This window comes from Otolemur garnettii, unplaced genomic scaffold (genome assembly GCF_000181295.1).
Source record: "Otolemur garnettii isolate 467f Iridium unplaced genomic scaffold, OtoGar3 scaffold00066, whole genome shotgun sequence".
In the NCBI taxonomy this organism is placed as follows: domain Eukaryota; kingdom Metazoa; phylum Chordata; class Mammalia; order Primates; family Galagidae; genus Otolemur; species Otolemur garnettii.
In genome coordinates this window covers 6,441,922-6,458,251 of record NW_003852461.1, presented here as the reverse complement: position 1 = coordinate 6,458,251, position 16,330 = coordinate 6,441,922, and the positions used below count along the sequence as shown (strand labels likewise).

The 16,330-nt window shown below is 40.9% G+C and overlaps 1 protein-coding gene across 5 annotated transcripts in view; it reads right to left on the bottom strand.

The window, feature by feature from the left end:
* The window catches only part of FGGY (FGGY carbohydrate kinase domain containing), a 417,013-nt gene that overhangs the window by 122,871 nt on the left and 277,812 nt on the right, over positions 1-16,330 (bottom strand). For all 5 annotated transcript variants that reach the window (XM_023515082.1, XM_012807209.2, XM_023515085.1 and 2 more), the window contains exon 9: positions 12,809-12,916. In XM_023515082.1, coding sequence (XP_023370850.1) covers positions 12,809-12,916 — 108 coding nt within the window. The remainder of the gene's footprint in view (positions 1-12,808; positions 12,917-16,330) is intronic.

Here is a 16,330-nt window from a genome sequence, read left to right as displayed (position 1 = left end):
CCTCCCTTGACCAAAAAGTTGTCATGCGGGAAACACAGTTCTCATGGGCAGCGATGCCTGAGCTCTGCACAGCTTCATTTTCTCATCAGAAATCCCGTGTCCAAAATTTTATTCCTTAATCCACTTGGTGGCTTTAAACAAAATAGTCTGGAATATATATCAGGAACAGAATAGTTTCCCCACAGTGTTACTCAGCTTGCTAAAAACATCCAGCACCATGCTTGAGTTCCTGAACCTAAGATGTGTGTTTTCTGTATGTTTGCCTGAGTCTCTAGGACTCTACAACAACCATATTGATGGATTTATTTTCATTCATTTATTTTCATTTGGGTTACTCTGAAATCTGGTTTGAGGAAAAGGGAATGTAGTAGTTGTATTAACCATGTCTTTTCATTTTCTACAGTTCTGATGCTACTTCCCAGAGACAGTGAATAACTCACCAGGGAGTGAGCCTTATTTCAAATGCAAGCTGCTGCCGACAGAGCCCCACCTGCCCACCACCTCTTTCCTCTACCAGACTCTCACCCTCAGGTCCACTATTCTGCTCTGAGCACCCCAGGGCCAGATGCCAGACTACAAAGAGGCAGCTCCTCTCTCCCTGTCCAGATCTCACCGAAGTTACTCAATCCAATCAACACTAAGACTGCCTATCCTACCCTGCCTGTTCCTTTCTTGCCCTCGATTTCCTCTCACTCCCTCAGCCTCCTGCATTGTGTGGCACGTTTTCTCCTCTGGAAACTGAACAACAAACTACTGTCTCTTCAATGGCAACTGTCCCTGATCTGTTGGCCTCACTATACCTGAACAACAATAAACTTACACTTCAAAACAGTGACTTAGTGGAAAGAACATTGGTTTGGGATATAGAAATACTTGGGTTGAAATACACAGTCTATACGTATCTTCTGTGCAACCCCAGAGAGGGTACTTAACCCCTCAGAGCCTCAATTCTTATAAAAATGGGGATAATATAGTGCCCTTTATTGAGAAGGCTGTGGTGAGTGCTTCTTATAAAGGGGCTTTCTGTTCATAACATCTATCAGGAAAGAGAAGGTGGCACTCTGGTTGAGACAATACAATCCCAGATGGTCTGCTGTACTTTCTGTTTTCCCTGGCATCTGGTAGTGAAGTCCTACCCTGATTAACATGGAATGGGCAGTTTGTCCAGTAAGGAAACCCTCGCTTCAGTACCCAGGAGTGGTTGTTTCTGGGGTTGATCTCTCTACTGAGTTCTATTCCCTGGTGAATTTAGCACAGAGAAGGCCACAGTGGCCGATTAGTGATTATTTATCTCCAATGAAATAACGAAATTTCACAACAATGACTGCCTTTGCCTCAGAACTATATAGACAGAGTCACAGAGTCCAACTCTAAGACTGTTCTCCTGCATTTGGACTGTGGAGAGAAACCCGTGCAAAATAGCATAACACAGAGACCCTAACCGGGTAGCACCAGGTGGTGTCTGGCCTACAGATGTACTTTATTTGAAATATATAATGTTTTAGAAAATAAGCCGATATTTTAAAATTGAGAGATTCTGCTTAAAAAGTTTAGATTCTTGTTTCTTTTGAAGAACCTTAGAGTATAAAAGACTGAGCCACCCATATTTCCCCACAGCAGGTGGGGCTGAGTGATGATGGATCCCTCCCGACAGGGCTGTGCTCTCCAGTCTATGAAAGGCCTCACTGCTTCCTGCCATTCCTCAGCAACAGATAACAGATTTTATCAATTTATCATCAGCACTGCTCTAATATTCTATTGGTAAGAGATGTATTTTTCTGTGCCCACTCCTTTGCTGGGGGAAATAAGGAATTCAGCCTTAGAGTATTGTGAGTTGCAAGAGAAATTTCTCTGCCGAAGTTAAAAATATTTCTTTGCCTAATCTGTTTACTCCTTGATGCTATCTTTCTGACCCCATTAGGCCTTTGGGTTTTTGACATGGCAGAGAGAAAATAGGGTAATTCTTAGGCCTGAGTTCATTCCTGGCTCACGGAGTGACCTTGGACAAGCCATCTCTAATTCTCTAAAACATTTGATAAATTAATATGACAAACAGCCAAATTTCTGTAAAATTACAAAGAGAATCGCACTGTTTCAGATGTAAAAAATGTTGGTAAAGAATTCACAGGCAAGAAAAACACACCCCAAGATAGAACTTAAAATTTATTTTAAGCATCTTAGGTCCTATAATCATTTTATTAAAACAAAACTACCTTATGGCATGATTTTTAAAATTAAGATCAGTTTTATATGTTTGTCTTGGGGCTTTTACTTTGCCTGGATGGCAGAGTAAAGAAATCATTGGCCTTGAAGAAACGTTCATCAGTTTTCACATCTACCTTCTTCCATTGCATTAACCTGTAAAATCATTGCTTTCACCTAAGCTATTTCAGCTCTTCATTTATCTACTCTTATCTGAAGGATAAAAGAATTTGCCCTATTTTTCCCAGCCTTGAAATTCTCATGATGATATAATTAACGAAGAAAGCACAACCTAAACTATTTCTTTTATGCTGCTAAAAAGATTATAGATTTCACAACTGAACAGACCAATACCATGCCTGAAAAAAAATATAGATTTTTATAACTTTAATATTAACTTTATATGCAAAAATTCATGTGCAGGTGAATAAATGCTGACATTAGACATAGCTAGTTAGTTTTATTCACCTTCAAAATTGGTAGTTTTGTGTATTTTTATTGTTCATTTATGAAACTGACATGTGATACATGGGTGAGGCATAATTTTAATAACTAAGTGTATAAAGATAATAAGAGTCATTGTTCTGACAAGGCTCTGCCTACAAAGGTAAAATGCGCATGCCAATATTCAAATATAGATAAGATTCTTTATAGATTCAATAAACCATGAGTACCTACTCTGTTTCAGATAGTAAGTAAACATGAGGTAATTCAGTGGCAGTTAAGATAGCCATAATCTCTGTCTACATGGAGATTATATTTATTGAAAGATAGTAAAAAAAATTAAGTATAATAATTAGAAATAGTGATTAGTGTGCTAAAGCAAACTAACAGGTTACTATAATAAGAACACTAATTTTAGAAAGAGAGGTTAGGGAAGACCTCTCTGAAGATGAAGCTAAGACACGAAACATAATAGGTACCAACAATTTCAAGCAAATAGAGTACCAAATGCAAAGGTCTTCTAGATCAGTGGTTCTCAACCTGTAACAATGAAAATATATCGTGGCATTAGGAAGGCTGAGAACCACTGGTCTAGATGAAAAGAGCTCATATGTCCTAGGAATTAACAAGATTCCAGTGAGACTAGACTGGAGTAAGAACAAAAGTTGTATAAAACAGGAATGGAAAGATTGGAAGTGAAGAAAATCAAGCCAAGGAAAAGGCTTTAGATTTTATTCTAACAACAATGGGAAGATACAGAGGGTTTTATTCAGAAGAACAAATTCTATTTTGATTTTTAAAAATCATTCAAAAATTGCACTTCTTATAATGACTGAATAGTTTATCTCATCCCAGTTTTGTCACAGATAACAATGTTAAATGCTGATCAAAATATAGCAAATAATTCCTTGAAGACATTGGAAAGTGGCCCAAGTATAGTGGACACATGGAAGGAAAACAGTACTGTGTGTTTTCTGATTTTACATGTTTTCCCCTGAGAGTAGTCTCCAATCAGTGCCACGTCGGATGCCATAGAGATAGAAATATGCAATATTTCTAATTAACAAATGAGAGGTCAGAGCTCAAGTCAATCATAGTAGCTATAAAGTAAGTTGTTGAAGGAGGATGCAGAATCTCAGAAAAAAGAGAGCCACAGAAAGAGAGTCTAACAAAGCACATAAAAAATGACACCTAATGTCTGTGTGATATCTGAATTACATGTTCATAGTAATATTGTTAAGTAGCCCAGACAAGGCTGTAAGAATTCAAGGGAGATTTTGAGAGGTGTTTACCACAAACTTTTACTTAAAAGTTTGAAAGTTGCAAAATCAACTATCTTCTAAATCAGAAAAATCAATAATCTTCAGAGAAACAAAATAATATAGTGTCTCTATGATGTATCAATCACAATGTCTATAATATGACTCCAAATTACTATACAGAAACTGGAAAACATTACATACTTAAGAGATAAGCTATTTATTAAACACCAAACCTGAGAACACACGGGCATTAGAATTCGAATTTTAAAGCAAATAGTTTAGCAGTGCTCAAGGATGTAGAAGAAAATATCATCATAATTAATGAACAGATAGAAAATAGTAAATAAACTATTTAAAATGGAAATTTAAGGTATTTGCATGCTTTGAATCTGACAAAAGGCTGATAACTAGAATCTACAGAGAACTCAAACTAATCAGTAAGAACCAACAATGCCATTTATCACTGAGCAAGAGATATGAATAGAACCTTCTCTGAAGAAGACAAGTAAGTGACCAACAAAGACATGGAAAAATGCTCATCATCCCTAATTATCAGAGAAATGCAAATCAAAACCACCCTGAGATATCACCTAACCCCAGAGAGAATGGCCCACATCACAAAGACTCAAAGCTGCAGATGCTGGTGCAGATGTGGAGGGAAGGGAACACTTTTACACTGTTGGTGGGACTACAAACTAAGACAGTCTTTATAATAAGAAGTATGGAGATTCCTCAAAGAACTAAAAGTAGACTTTCCATTTGATCCCACAATCCCCTTACTAGATAATTATCCACAAGAAAAAAAAAATCATTCTACCATAAAGACATTTGCACTAGAATGTTCATAGCAGCTCAATTCACAATTGTCGAGTCCTGATAGAATCACCTCAACTGCCCATCAACCCATGAATGGATTAATAACCTGTGGTATAGGTATACCATGGAATACGATTCAGTCATAAAAAAGATGGAGACTTTACAGCTTTTCTATTAGCCTGGATGAAGTAAGAGAACATCCTACTTAGGAAAGCATCACAAGAATGGAAAAGCAAGTATCCAGTATACTCAATACTAATATGAAATAAATCAATAAATAACTATACACATGAGAGAGAAGAGAGAGGAGAGAGAGAGAGAGAGAGAGAGAAACATAATTAAATTAAAGTAGGTGGACGGGGGAAGAAGGAAGGAGGAGCAGGAGGAGAGAGGGAATTGATGTGCTCTCACCTAAGGGATACAACAAAAAAGTATTAGCACACACCCTGGGTGAAGGGCTCAACTACAACTTGACAACTAACAAATGCAAATAATGTAACCTAATCATTTGTACCCTCATATTAATCTGAAATAAATTTTAAAAATTGGAAATTTAACAGTATTGATAGATATAACATCTGAAGTTTGTATGTGTAGAAGGGCCTAACAGCACCCTGGAGATGAAAGACGAGAGAGTCAGCGAACTTGAAAACGGGTGTGTGTGAGAAAGAGAGCACACGGGGAGACAAAGAACACGAATGAGAATGTGTATCGAAAATAATAGCACCTCGTGTCTCTCAGAGGTGTGTGAGACAACAGCCAAACATGCCAAATACGTGGACTAGGAATTACAAGTAGGAGAGAAGAGAGAAATGGGACAGAAAAGAGATTTAAATGTCAGAAATTTCTGAACTTGGTGAAAGACATCAATTTGCAAATTCAAGAAGGATGAATCTAAAGAACATAGAACACGTGTGTATGCTAATCAAATGCAAAGATTGAGAAAAAAATCATTAAAAAAGCTGGGGAAAGGGACACGTTATACAACAGGGAAGATGGTCAGAAATAACAGTTGACTTCTCATAAGAAATAATGTATCAGAATACAAAATATGACATCGTTAGGTTTTGAAAGAAGACAAAAAAAAAGAAGAAAAAACAAACCATTAATCAAGAATTCTATAAAATAGAATGTAAAATAAATACATTGAGAACAAATAAAGAGAATATCTTTTGCCAGTTGCCTTGTACTGAAAGGATGTCAAAAGTTAGGCCGGGTGCGATGGCTCATGCCTGTAGTCCCAGCACTCTGGGTGGCCGAGGCAGGTGGGTTGCCTGAGCTCAGAGGTTCCAGACCAGCCTGAGCAAGTGTGAGACCCTGTCTCTATAAATTAGCTGGGCATTGTGGTGGGTGCCTATAGTCCCCGCTACTCAGGAGGCTGAGGCAAGAAAATTGCTTAAGCCCAAGAGTTGAAGTTGCTGTGAGTTCTGATGCCAGGACACTGTACTAAGGGTGACAAAGCAAGACTCTCTATCAATGAAAAAAAAAAAGAAAGAAAGAAGAAAGGAAAGAAAGGAAAGAAAGGAAGGAAAGGAAGGAAAGGAAGGAAAGGAAGGAAGGAAAGAAAGAAAAGAAAAAGGAAATGCTAAAAGTTATTCAGACTAGGAAAAGATACTAGATGGAAGCTTAAATTTTCAGGAAGAAATAAAAAACAACAAAACTGGCCATTATGTAGATAGTACAAAAGATTATGTTTTATTTGTCAGAATTTCTTTGATGCCTCCCCCCTTCCCTGTGACATTTCTGGAGATAGTTAAGGTTTAAGAGGTCATAACACTGGGGCCCTAACCCAGTAGAACTGGAGTCCTTGTAAGACAAGAGAGGAACAGCACAGCCGTTCTCCCATCACACACGTACGATGAGGATGCAACGAGATGGCCACCAGCCCCAAGCTGGGAAGAGCTCCCACCAGAAAGTGAACTTTTCAGCACCTTAATCTGGACTTCTTGCCTCCGAAACAAATGTCAGTTGTTTGAGCCACCCAGTCTGTGATATTTTATCATGGCAGTCTGAGAAGACTAACACTCTGTTTCAAGCAAACTGACATGACAATTACTCCATTGTTGGGTTGGTAGCAGGTCCTATCCTGGTCTCTCTGCCTCAGGGCCAGGGAGACGCTACTTTTCCTACCATGTCCTTCCCTAAAGCCCCTGAGTGACCCCTGTACTTCCTCCGTGACCCCTAAAGTCCTCACCCACAGGGGGTGATGTCTCAGGGTGGTGTGGATCTACATTTCTCTGATGATTAGGGATGATGAGCATGTTTTCACGTGCTTGTTAGCCACTCATCTGTCTTCTTCAGAGAAGGTTCTGCTCATGTCTCTTGCCCAGTGATAGATGGGATTGTTTGCTTTTTTTTTAATTGATTATAAACTCTAACCACTCTTTGCCAGCCCTACGTGACTGTTCTTGTTTCTCAGCCAGCTTCCTGCAACAGCCTCTTTCTGGTTTCTGTGTTTCCACCCCAGGCTGCTTCTCGACGTGGCTGGCGGCAGTCAGAATGATCTTTAAAAACGTAAGCCACATCGTATCACTCCCCTGCTCAGTATTCTCCAAAGGCTTCCCATTTTGCTTAGAGTAAAAACTAAAATTCTCACAGGGGCCAATAATATACTTGCCTCTGACCTCAGTCTCTTCACAACACTCACTTGGCTCATTCCTCCCCATCCACTGTGATCTCTGTGCTATTCCTATCACACCCCAGGCAAGCAACCCTCTCACCATCTTTGCACTCATTTTCCCTTAGCTGGTACATCCTTCCCCCAAGTTTTCCAATGGCTAAATTCCTTTCTTTTCTGTTTCTTGTTCAAATGTTACGTAAGTGAGGCCTAACTTGACCATCCTTTCAAAAATTTCACATTGCCCATCTGAGCTCACAATCCACCTCCTCTATTATTTTTAATAACTTATGCCATAAAACGTAATTTACTGTATGTTATCTGTCTCCTTCTAGCATGAGAAGAGTATAATGTTGGGATGAGAACAGAACAGGACATTTTATTCTCTGATTCAGAATAATACCTTGGACATAGTAAGCACTCAATAAATACTGGGTATGTAAGTAAACATTACTCCACCAGTTCAGACTTTATTCTAAAGACACCTGAAGAGCTCTCAAGAGTGACAGATCCATATTTGTGTTTCCAGACTGCTATAGCTTTAGCATAAGAGAGGGATCAGAGGGGGAAAGACTGGAGACAAGGATGCAATTAGGAAGATGTGTAGGAATCTAGGTGGGTATTCAGAAAGCACAGGGAGAGCCAGGGCAGGAGGAGGGAGCAGGGAGGCATTTGTTTCTGCAGAGTTAGTCTTTGTATCTGTGAAGTCACTCCGACTAGGTCATATGAAATGCTGGAGACACACCTAGGCCTGGGCCTAGATGCCGTCAGTGCTGACACACAGACACATTTCTCTCATAGCCTTACAAAACCATCCAACTGTATTCGCTTCACAAGGCTTAGAAAGAATGTCACAATAACTGACAATAGTTGCTTCTCAAGGGAGTCTACAAGAAGACTGTAAGAAATACAGCTCTCCAAAAGTCAAGATTCAGTTCTGGAGAGATCTGGGACCTCTGGTGGCCAACTTGGGCCTGCGTTACGCCTCCCACTTGAACTGTAAGTCCTTGATGGCAGGTAGGTAGAATGGTAGGCACCCCACCATTCTCAGCCTGTTTCTTCACCAGTAAAACTACCACAGTAACACTGATTACACACACACGGCTGTGAAGATAGAGGAAATACTGAATCTTAATTAATAGGCCTAAAAATACTTGGCACATAGTAAGTACTCAGAAAGTGTTAGCCCCTACCTTTCCAGTAGGCTATAGGGGTAGTACTATTTAGTTTTATGTGTTAAAGTAAATTATAATTATCAGTTCTGTATCCAACTTTCTTATTTGATGACGAACTATGAGAGTGACCACTCTAATAGTGGCCTGGCCCAGTGTAATCACTCAGCAAAATGTCTGTAATATGATAAAAGAGTGAACGAAGGGAAGGATGAAATCCCTCTGTCTGTAACCTGCACCGTGCTGTGCACACTGTGAGCTATTCATATACCCACTCACGGCAGGATGATTTCCAGAGGGGACTTCGGACACTAGCCCCAGGCTGAGCAACCTTGGCAATAAGGAAGGAGGCAGATGGGCACTCACAGTGCACAAATCCTAAAATCCCAAGAGCACTTTAGCAACTTGCTACATTATGACCCTGTGACTCAAGTTTCTAAGTTCAAATTCTGGGTCCAAACAATTCCAAGGAAACTCCTCATCTAAGCCCAATTGTCCCAGAAAGCCAATGCCAAATACTGGGGGCAGCTCAGGACCTAGTCTTAGCCTCCCTCATCAATGCCTCCCCTAATAAAACTGGCTTCCAGTGAGACAGAGAAGAGCACTCAGAGGGGATGGCCAAGGTCCAGTTGGAAAGAAGTTTGAGCATCTGGATGCAGCAACTGTCCGCTGTCAGTGTTCTGTGGAAAAAGTCTGGGCAAAAAGCAATGTTTTTTTGCATGACTATTCTGAACAGAGTATTGGCAAGCACAAAACACTCCTTGATGGGTGCTTAGTGATGATGCTAAAATCAGTCATCCATGGGAAGGGAGCATGTGCCTTTCTAAGAAGTAAATACCATGGCACAAGCTTAAAATGAGTGAAAGTGAGGCGCATTCTCAGTCAGAAGAAACTGCAAGGTCTCCACAGCCAGGGAAGAACCTCTCCTATTTATTTCTCCATCCCGAAAATAACCAGATAAAGACTGCTTTCAAGCATCAGTCTATCTGCATACTTGGAAAGAAGGATTTACATTTTAATGGAAGATCTGTATTCACCTGTAAAAATGTGAAAAGATACTTTTAGCAAATTTATAGTTCATATATGTTTCATTTCTTTCTCTTTCCTTTTTCTTCTTCTTCCCCTTCCTTTATATCCCTCTTCTTTTCTTTTCTCCTTTCCCTTCTTTTCTGCTTTCAGCAGTGTATTTGTGATGGGGTCCAGGACAAGGTGCTCCCAGAGCAGACACATTCACATGTGGATTAGTAGAAAAGACGTGTGTGTGAAACACAGCATTAAGAAAGACTCAACTTTCTCTTACCATGTCTCATATGACAACAATGTGTTTTAAAAACCAGAGATCAGAATTTATGAGAGAACAAACTAGAATTAGTAAATGGTAAGGAAAGATGAGAGGACATGTAAAAGAACCATATAAACAGGCCATGGACGGTGGGTGAGGAATCCCCCCAGGCTGCACTTGCTACCCTGAGTTTTGGTCTCTGATCTGTAAAGTACAGATCAGAACTGTGTCTATTCTCATAAGAATTTTGAGAGGATTAAATGAGATAATATATAAAATGTTCATGGTATTGAAACTGGGAAGTAAGTCTTGAAGATAACAGTAGGCATTGTGAAGATTATGAATATTATTCAAGCTTTAATAAGATTGTGTAAATCTTTTTCACAGAGAAAATACTCTCTCAGCTGCAATTCTTAATATAATTATCATTATATTATTCTCTTTATTTTATGGGGGCTTCTTTCTCCTTGCTTGGTCCCTTTAGACCGATGGTTTATTGGTCATGTGCTTTGCTCTTGATTCGGGTTTTACCTCGTTACTCTATCTGTTTGATTTCCTAAGCTTTCCTTTTCAGGAACCCACGGGTCAATCATGCCCCATGCCTACATCCAATGGATATGTAGAATTGCCCAAAGCAGACCCTCAAAGCAGTTTGACTAGTTGATGGTGCACAACTAACAGACAAAGGTGAGAAACTCCCAAAACATCTGTCAAAAACCACAGTGAAATATTCCGAAAATTTTTCAGCCATGGCAAAATGGAGCCCTCATTTTTAATTTCAATGTAGGCTCATGAAATAGGCATAACCAACACTCATCCACAAAGGTATGTCACAATGTTTGGGTTAAGATGCCTTATATTCATGGCACTAGAGGAAACTTTGAACCACATCCTGGGGAAAGCATTTCTAATTGATACAGATGCCTGATTCGCACGCTAATTCTCTGAAAGCCTCCTGATGGACAGGTTCTTGGACAAGGTATCCAACACAATGAACTGGCTTACTGGATCTTTATCTTTATTTTAAACAGCTTCTGGATTACATCATCTATGAGTCTTGGGTCACTGAAGGGTGATTATACCATGATGTGAGGTTGAACGGGCTGTGTTTCAGTAAAGAGTTTTCATTCAATGTGCCACAGAAAGAAAGGAAAGAGTATTGAACTTAAGTGTTGTATCAATACATGGAAGTAGTTTAAACAGGAGAAGGGAAGTGGGCTCTGGTCCCTCTGAGATGTAGGCATGCAATATGTCTTCCTTCTCAACTTTTCTAGTGCTGGTTATTAAGCCCGTTCAGATATTATTTATTTCATACTCACTGGGCCTCCTCATCAGAGTATGAATACCATAAAACCAGGGACTGATGATGTCTGATTCATTTAATTCATTTCTGTAGGCTGGCACAAGAGCTAGGGCACAGAACATGCTCTTTGAATGCCATCTACCTACCTACACTTCCATCTACTTGAGAAAGAACTCGGAGCAGTTCTGTATAAAATAAGAAATGGAAACTTGCAGTTATGTGCATGCACATCCATCTTTGGATCAGATGACTCTTTAATTTGGCTGAACATTTAGAAGAGCTGGTAGGAATTCAAGCACAAACAGCTATTTTCAATATAACATCACAGTCAACGTGAGGTTGAGTAATGAGCCTAGGCCTTCGTCTCCCCTGCACTCCACATCAGTCTCTCAGAGTGAGAATTCTAGTTTGAGAAAATGGCAGTGTTACTCCCCAGCCCAGACCCTTCAGTGGTCCCCCCCACAGCCCAATCTCTAGACCTCAGTTCTCAGTCAGCATTGCCACTTCCCTTGGCTAAGCCACTGTGGCTTGTCATCAGGGGACTAACTTGCTACAATTGGTCCCTCTGACTGTGGCCATGTATCCTCAGGCTTTCTTCCTCCTGGCTGCTGTTCTTTAAAACTAAGATGTGAATGTGACCATGGACTCTTCCAAACTTTCACTGGCTCCCCTTGGTTTTCTAGTTGAAGTTCAACTCCTTATCACGCTCTGTGAGAACTTCCTAAGATCTGGTCCCTGTCCTACTCTCTAACTTTTCTTCTCAGCTGTTCTTCCAAGAAAATTCTTGATTATTTGTAATTCCCATCAAATAAATCTTAATAGTTTTCACTTCTATGTCTTTCTTCCCATACAAAGTTCTCATGTCTAGAAGACTATCCCTTCTTTGTCTGATTTGTCCCTGTTTATCTTTTAAGGTTCAGGACAAATGACTTCCTCTCTGCAAAGAGTTACCTAATGGAGCTTTGTGGCAGCTCTGCACCATGTACCTCTGTTGCTGTGCTCATCCCACTTTTATGGATCTGCTGTCTCTCCAATTAGACAATCTGAGTAGTTCAACAGCATTTCATAGAGTGCCTGCCCTGAGCTATGCACTGAGCTGCATAGAAAGAGAAGTACAGTATGGCTCTTATCTTTAAGGAGTTCATAATGTTCTGGAAAAGACAGAATGAAAGAGTGTAGTGAGAGCCAGAGCTATGAAGGGGCAAGTAATGTTTTCAAGGTGTAAATACCCCCTCACCCCCACCCAGGCAGACAAAGACACATGTAGAATGACAGGAGCCAAGGAGCAGCTGTGAGTAGGGCCACCTCAGATGTCAGGAGCATGTGTGGGTCTGGAAGGGACAGACACAACAGGTTCAATGTGCCTAGATAATTATCTGAACAATGTCCCAAGGGCTATGGGAGAACCACTGAACGGTCTGGGCTGGGGAGTACCAGCGTCATTCTCACAAGGTAGAGTATCACTCTCTCTGCCATGAGAAAAATGGATGGGTGTAGGAAAGATCAGGTGAGATGGAAGAACAGTCAGCGCTGCCTGGAGGGACATTTATTCCTGCAGCAAACACAGGCTACACTTCCCCCGTATGGTAGGCCGTGTGCTAAGACTTAACTCTGACCCAGGCATCTGCAAATCTTCCAGATACTATGGCAGAATGGTCTATTCAATGGCATAAAACCACTCATGACCTTACTGACAAAGTGTCAACTTACCAATTTTCCAGTAATGCTCTGACCACCTTCATTCAGCCAGAAACCAGGCACCATGGCTGAAAAATAAGGCCCCCAGACGCCTGGCACAAAAATCGGGTCTTTGCTGATCTGAAAAGAGAGAGATAAAGTATGTGAAAACATTGACCCTCGGGGCTAGAGGAGCCTTATCTACTCCCACAGGATGCTTCTATGCCTAAGGAATTCAGTTTCTTATGGAATACCTTTCACAGTGGAGAAATCACTCTCTCCCAAGAAAGGCCACAGGAGCTTTTTTGAAAACCTTTATGATAGATTTAATGTCAAAGTAGCAAAAGTGATCATTTTAAAAAGAAAATGATTAAGACATTTCCTTGTTAGATTCCTGTCTATCGCAGAGATTGTAAATATGGTCCCCTCAAAAGGTTCCCTGCCCTTCACTTATCCACACCTTTTGCAAGAAGACTGCAGCTCCCACATTGAGAGGTGGTTCTATCTCCCTACTCCTTGAATCTGGGCCAGTCTCATAACTTGTTTTACCAAGAGAATGAGGCTAAAGTGACACTGGGCCAGCTCTCCAAGCCTAGGTCTCAAGAGGGCTGTGTGCCTCTATTCTTCCTCTTACTCCTTTACCTTGGCCATGGGAACATTCTCAGGCCAGGCTCTTGTTGACAGGATGTGTGCAGCAGAGCTGGGTCAGCTCAGTTGTTCCAGGTGATGTCCCAGAAACCTGAGTGAGCCCAGGAAAGACCAGGAAATCCTCCCAGGTGACCAGCAGCTCACTAGCCAGGATCATCAGCATTCCCTGGCCAACCAGTAGTCTTGAGCACAAATAAACATCTACTGTTGCATGTCATGGAGGTTTTGTGTTTATTACATAGCATTTTGAGCCAACAATAAAAGGTATATATTTCTTTCCTAGCTAGTTGCCAAACATTCACTAGCTATCTAACAGCAGGCCCTCCCTCTACTGGGTGCTGGGGACACAAAGATGGCTGAGACAGAGTTCCTACCTTTAAGAAGCTCCCGTGGAGGAGCTATACAAGGAAACAGGCAAAGAATATAGTGTGGTCCATGGGTGGTAAACAAAATATAGAAGGTGGCTGGGCGTGGGAATGGAGAGTGTGCTAAAAAACATGTGAGTATAAAAATAGAGGCCACAGTTTAGATTTATAACCCAAGGCCAAATGCCCATAACCAAGTAGCCAAAACTTAAGTCATCCTGATTTCCCTGAATCATAAAGTCGAAACATCCTAAGTTTTACATCCTTGTCAACAAGATTTAGTGAAATTAAAACATAAGCTTTATGTCCTGGTCAGCATGATTCAGTGAAATTTAACCAATCAGCTGTAGACAAATCAGTTTAAATAGTTCTGTTTGCCCTTTAAAAAATGCTAATGTGTAACAGCCAATCACAGAAAAGGTCAAAGTACTTTCTCCTTTATGCTTTCTGAACTGTGCTGTACTTGCCATAAGGTGAGCTTCTTGCCACTTGGTTTAAACTCTTGCAATCTATAATTTTTATACTTTTATATTTTCCTTAACTTGTTCTGATTTTACTTGTGACAAATGGCTTCTAAAAGAAAGGGACCTTAGCTTAGTTAGAAAAGACCAGTAGGATTTAGCTAGAGAAATAGAATAAGCATCCCAGGTGGAGTAAAGAACTTGGACAGAGCCAGGAGGGTGAGAATCAAGTTGAGTGATCAAGATACTGCAATTTTTTATTTTTATTTATTTATTTTTATAGCAGACCATGGCAGTTCCTTTAAGTGTAAGGAAGGTGTACAAAGAGGTGACCCAGAACATTTAGGGGTAGACCATGTGTTCACACAACTGCACTGATACGTCCTTCCCATCCACCCATCAGAAACAGATGCCGAGGTCATATTTATGGTTGTGGAAAAGGTTAGCTAGAGGGTGAGAAGGAAAAGGGAGTTGAGCATACAGGGTCTACTCCTCCAGAACTTGAGGCTGGGCAGGGAATCGATTCATTTTCAACAAATATTTACTATATGCTGGTACTTGGTCTAAATTCCAGGGATGTAGACATAAACTAAATATCTATAATTTCTGGCTTCATGAACTTTAGCATTTTAGAATGGGGATAGATTTTCTTTGATCGTCTTGACCTCAACTATTCTGGTTCCCTTTTCACTAAACCAGCGATTCCTCAAATCAGTAGCGTTTCCAACCCCAAAAGGGAAGGGGATAAAGGGAGGCAAAAGCTAAAAAACCCTACAAAACATCCTCAACTCTATAAACTTTCTCAAATTAGGCCACTATGAAAAAGAGACATGTAACACCTAAAATAGGAGGAATAATCTCAGGGAAAAATAGACTTCTGCAAGGAAAGACAGTTGGGTTTACACTGGCATAGTCATTCATTTGCTGACTGGCTCAAGAAGTGTTTCTTGAGTTCCTACCAAGATGCAGGTGTGAGCCACACACACAGAGGTAATTAGCAAACACAAAAGCACAGTCTCTGCCCTCAGGAAACATCCTATCTCGAGAGGGACACAGACAGAGACACAGACCAGGGTGAACAGTTCTGCAGGTTTGGCCAAGACTCTTCCAGTCTTAGAACTGAAACTCTCTGTTCTGGAAAATCTCTCCGCCCAAGCCAAATTGTGGCAATTGGTTACCCTAAGAGAAACTCAATCAAATAATTACACAAATGTGTACTTACAAACTATGAGAAATGAGTGAAGGGAGGCCAACCAGTATTAGGAGAATGCACAAGTGAGGTATCTTATTTAGTCTAGGGGTCAGGGAAGGCTTCCCTGATGAAGGGATATGTGCATTAAGATATAAAAATGCATAGAAATTATTCAGGTGGGTCAGTATGAGAGAGAGATAGAACACAGTACAGAGTACAGAGACTGGCCTGGCCACAAGGACACATACTAACTGTACTTATCTTTGTCATTCTGCCTTTCTTTACCCAGTGAAAATTTTATCAAGTGCTGACCCCAGAAACTACTGCCCTAAATTGCATCCCAGAGCTTCTCTGGGGTGAATAAGGTAGTTCATGTTCATTAACCACTTAGGACTAGGGCTTGGACAGGTAGAGAGGAAGCCGAATCACTTGGGACAGGTAGACGGGAAGCCGAATCACTTGGACAGGTAGACGGGAAGCTGGATCACTTGGGAAAGATAGACGGGAAGCTGGATCACTTGGACAGGTAGACGGGAAGCTGGATCACTTGGACAGGTAGACGGGAAGCTGGATCACTTGGGACAGGTAGACGGGAAGCCGAATCACTCGGACAGGTAGATGGGAAGCTGGATCACTTGGATAGCTAGACAGGAAGCTGGATCACTTGGATAGCTAGACAGGAAGCTGGATCACTTGGACAGGTAGACAGGAAGCTGGATCACTCGGACAGGTAGAGAGGAAGCCAAATCACTTGGACAGGCAGACCGGAAGCTGGATCACTTGGATAGGTAGACGGGAAGCTGGATCACTTGGGACACACAGATGGGAAGCTGGATCACTCGGACAGGTAGACGGGAAGCCGGATCACTCGGACAGGTAGACGGGAAGC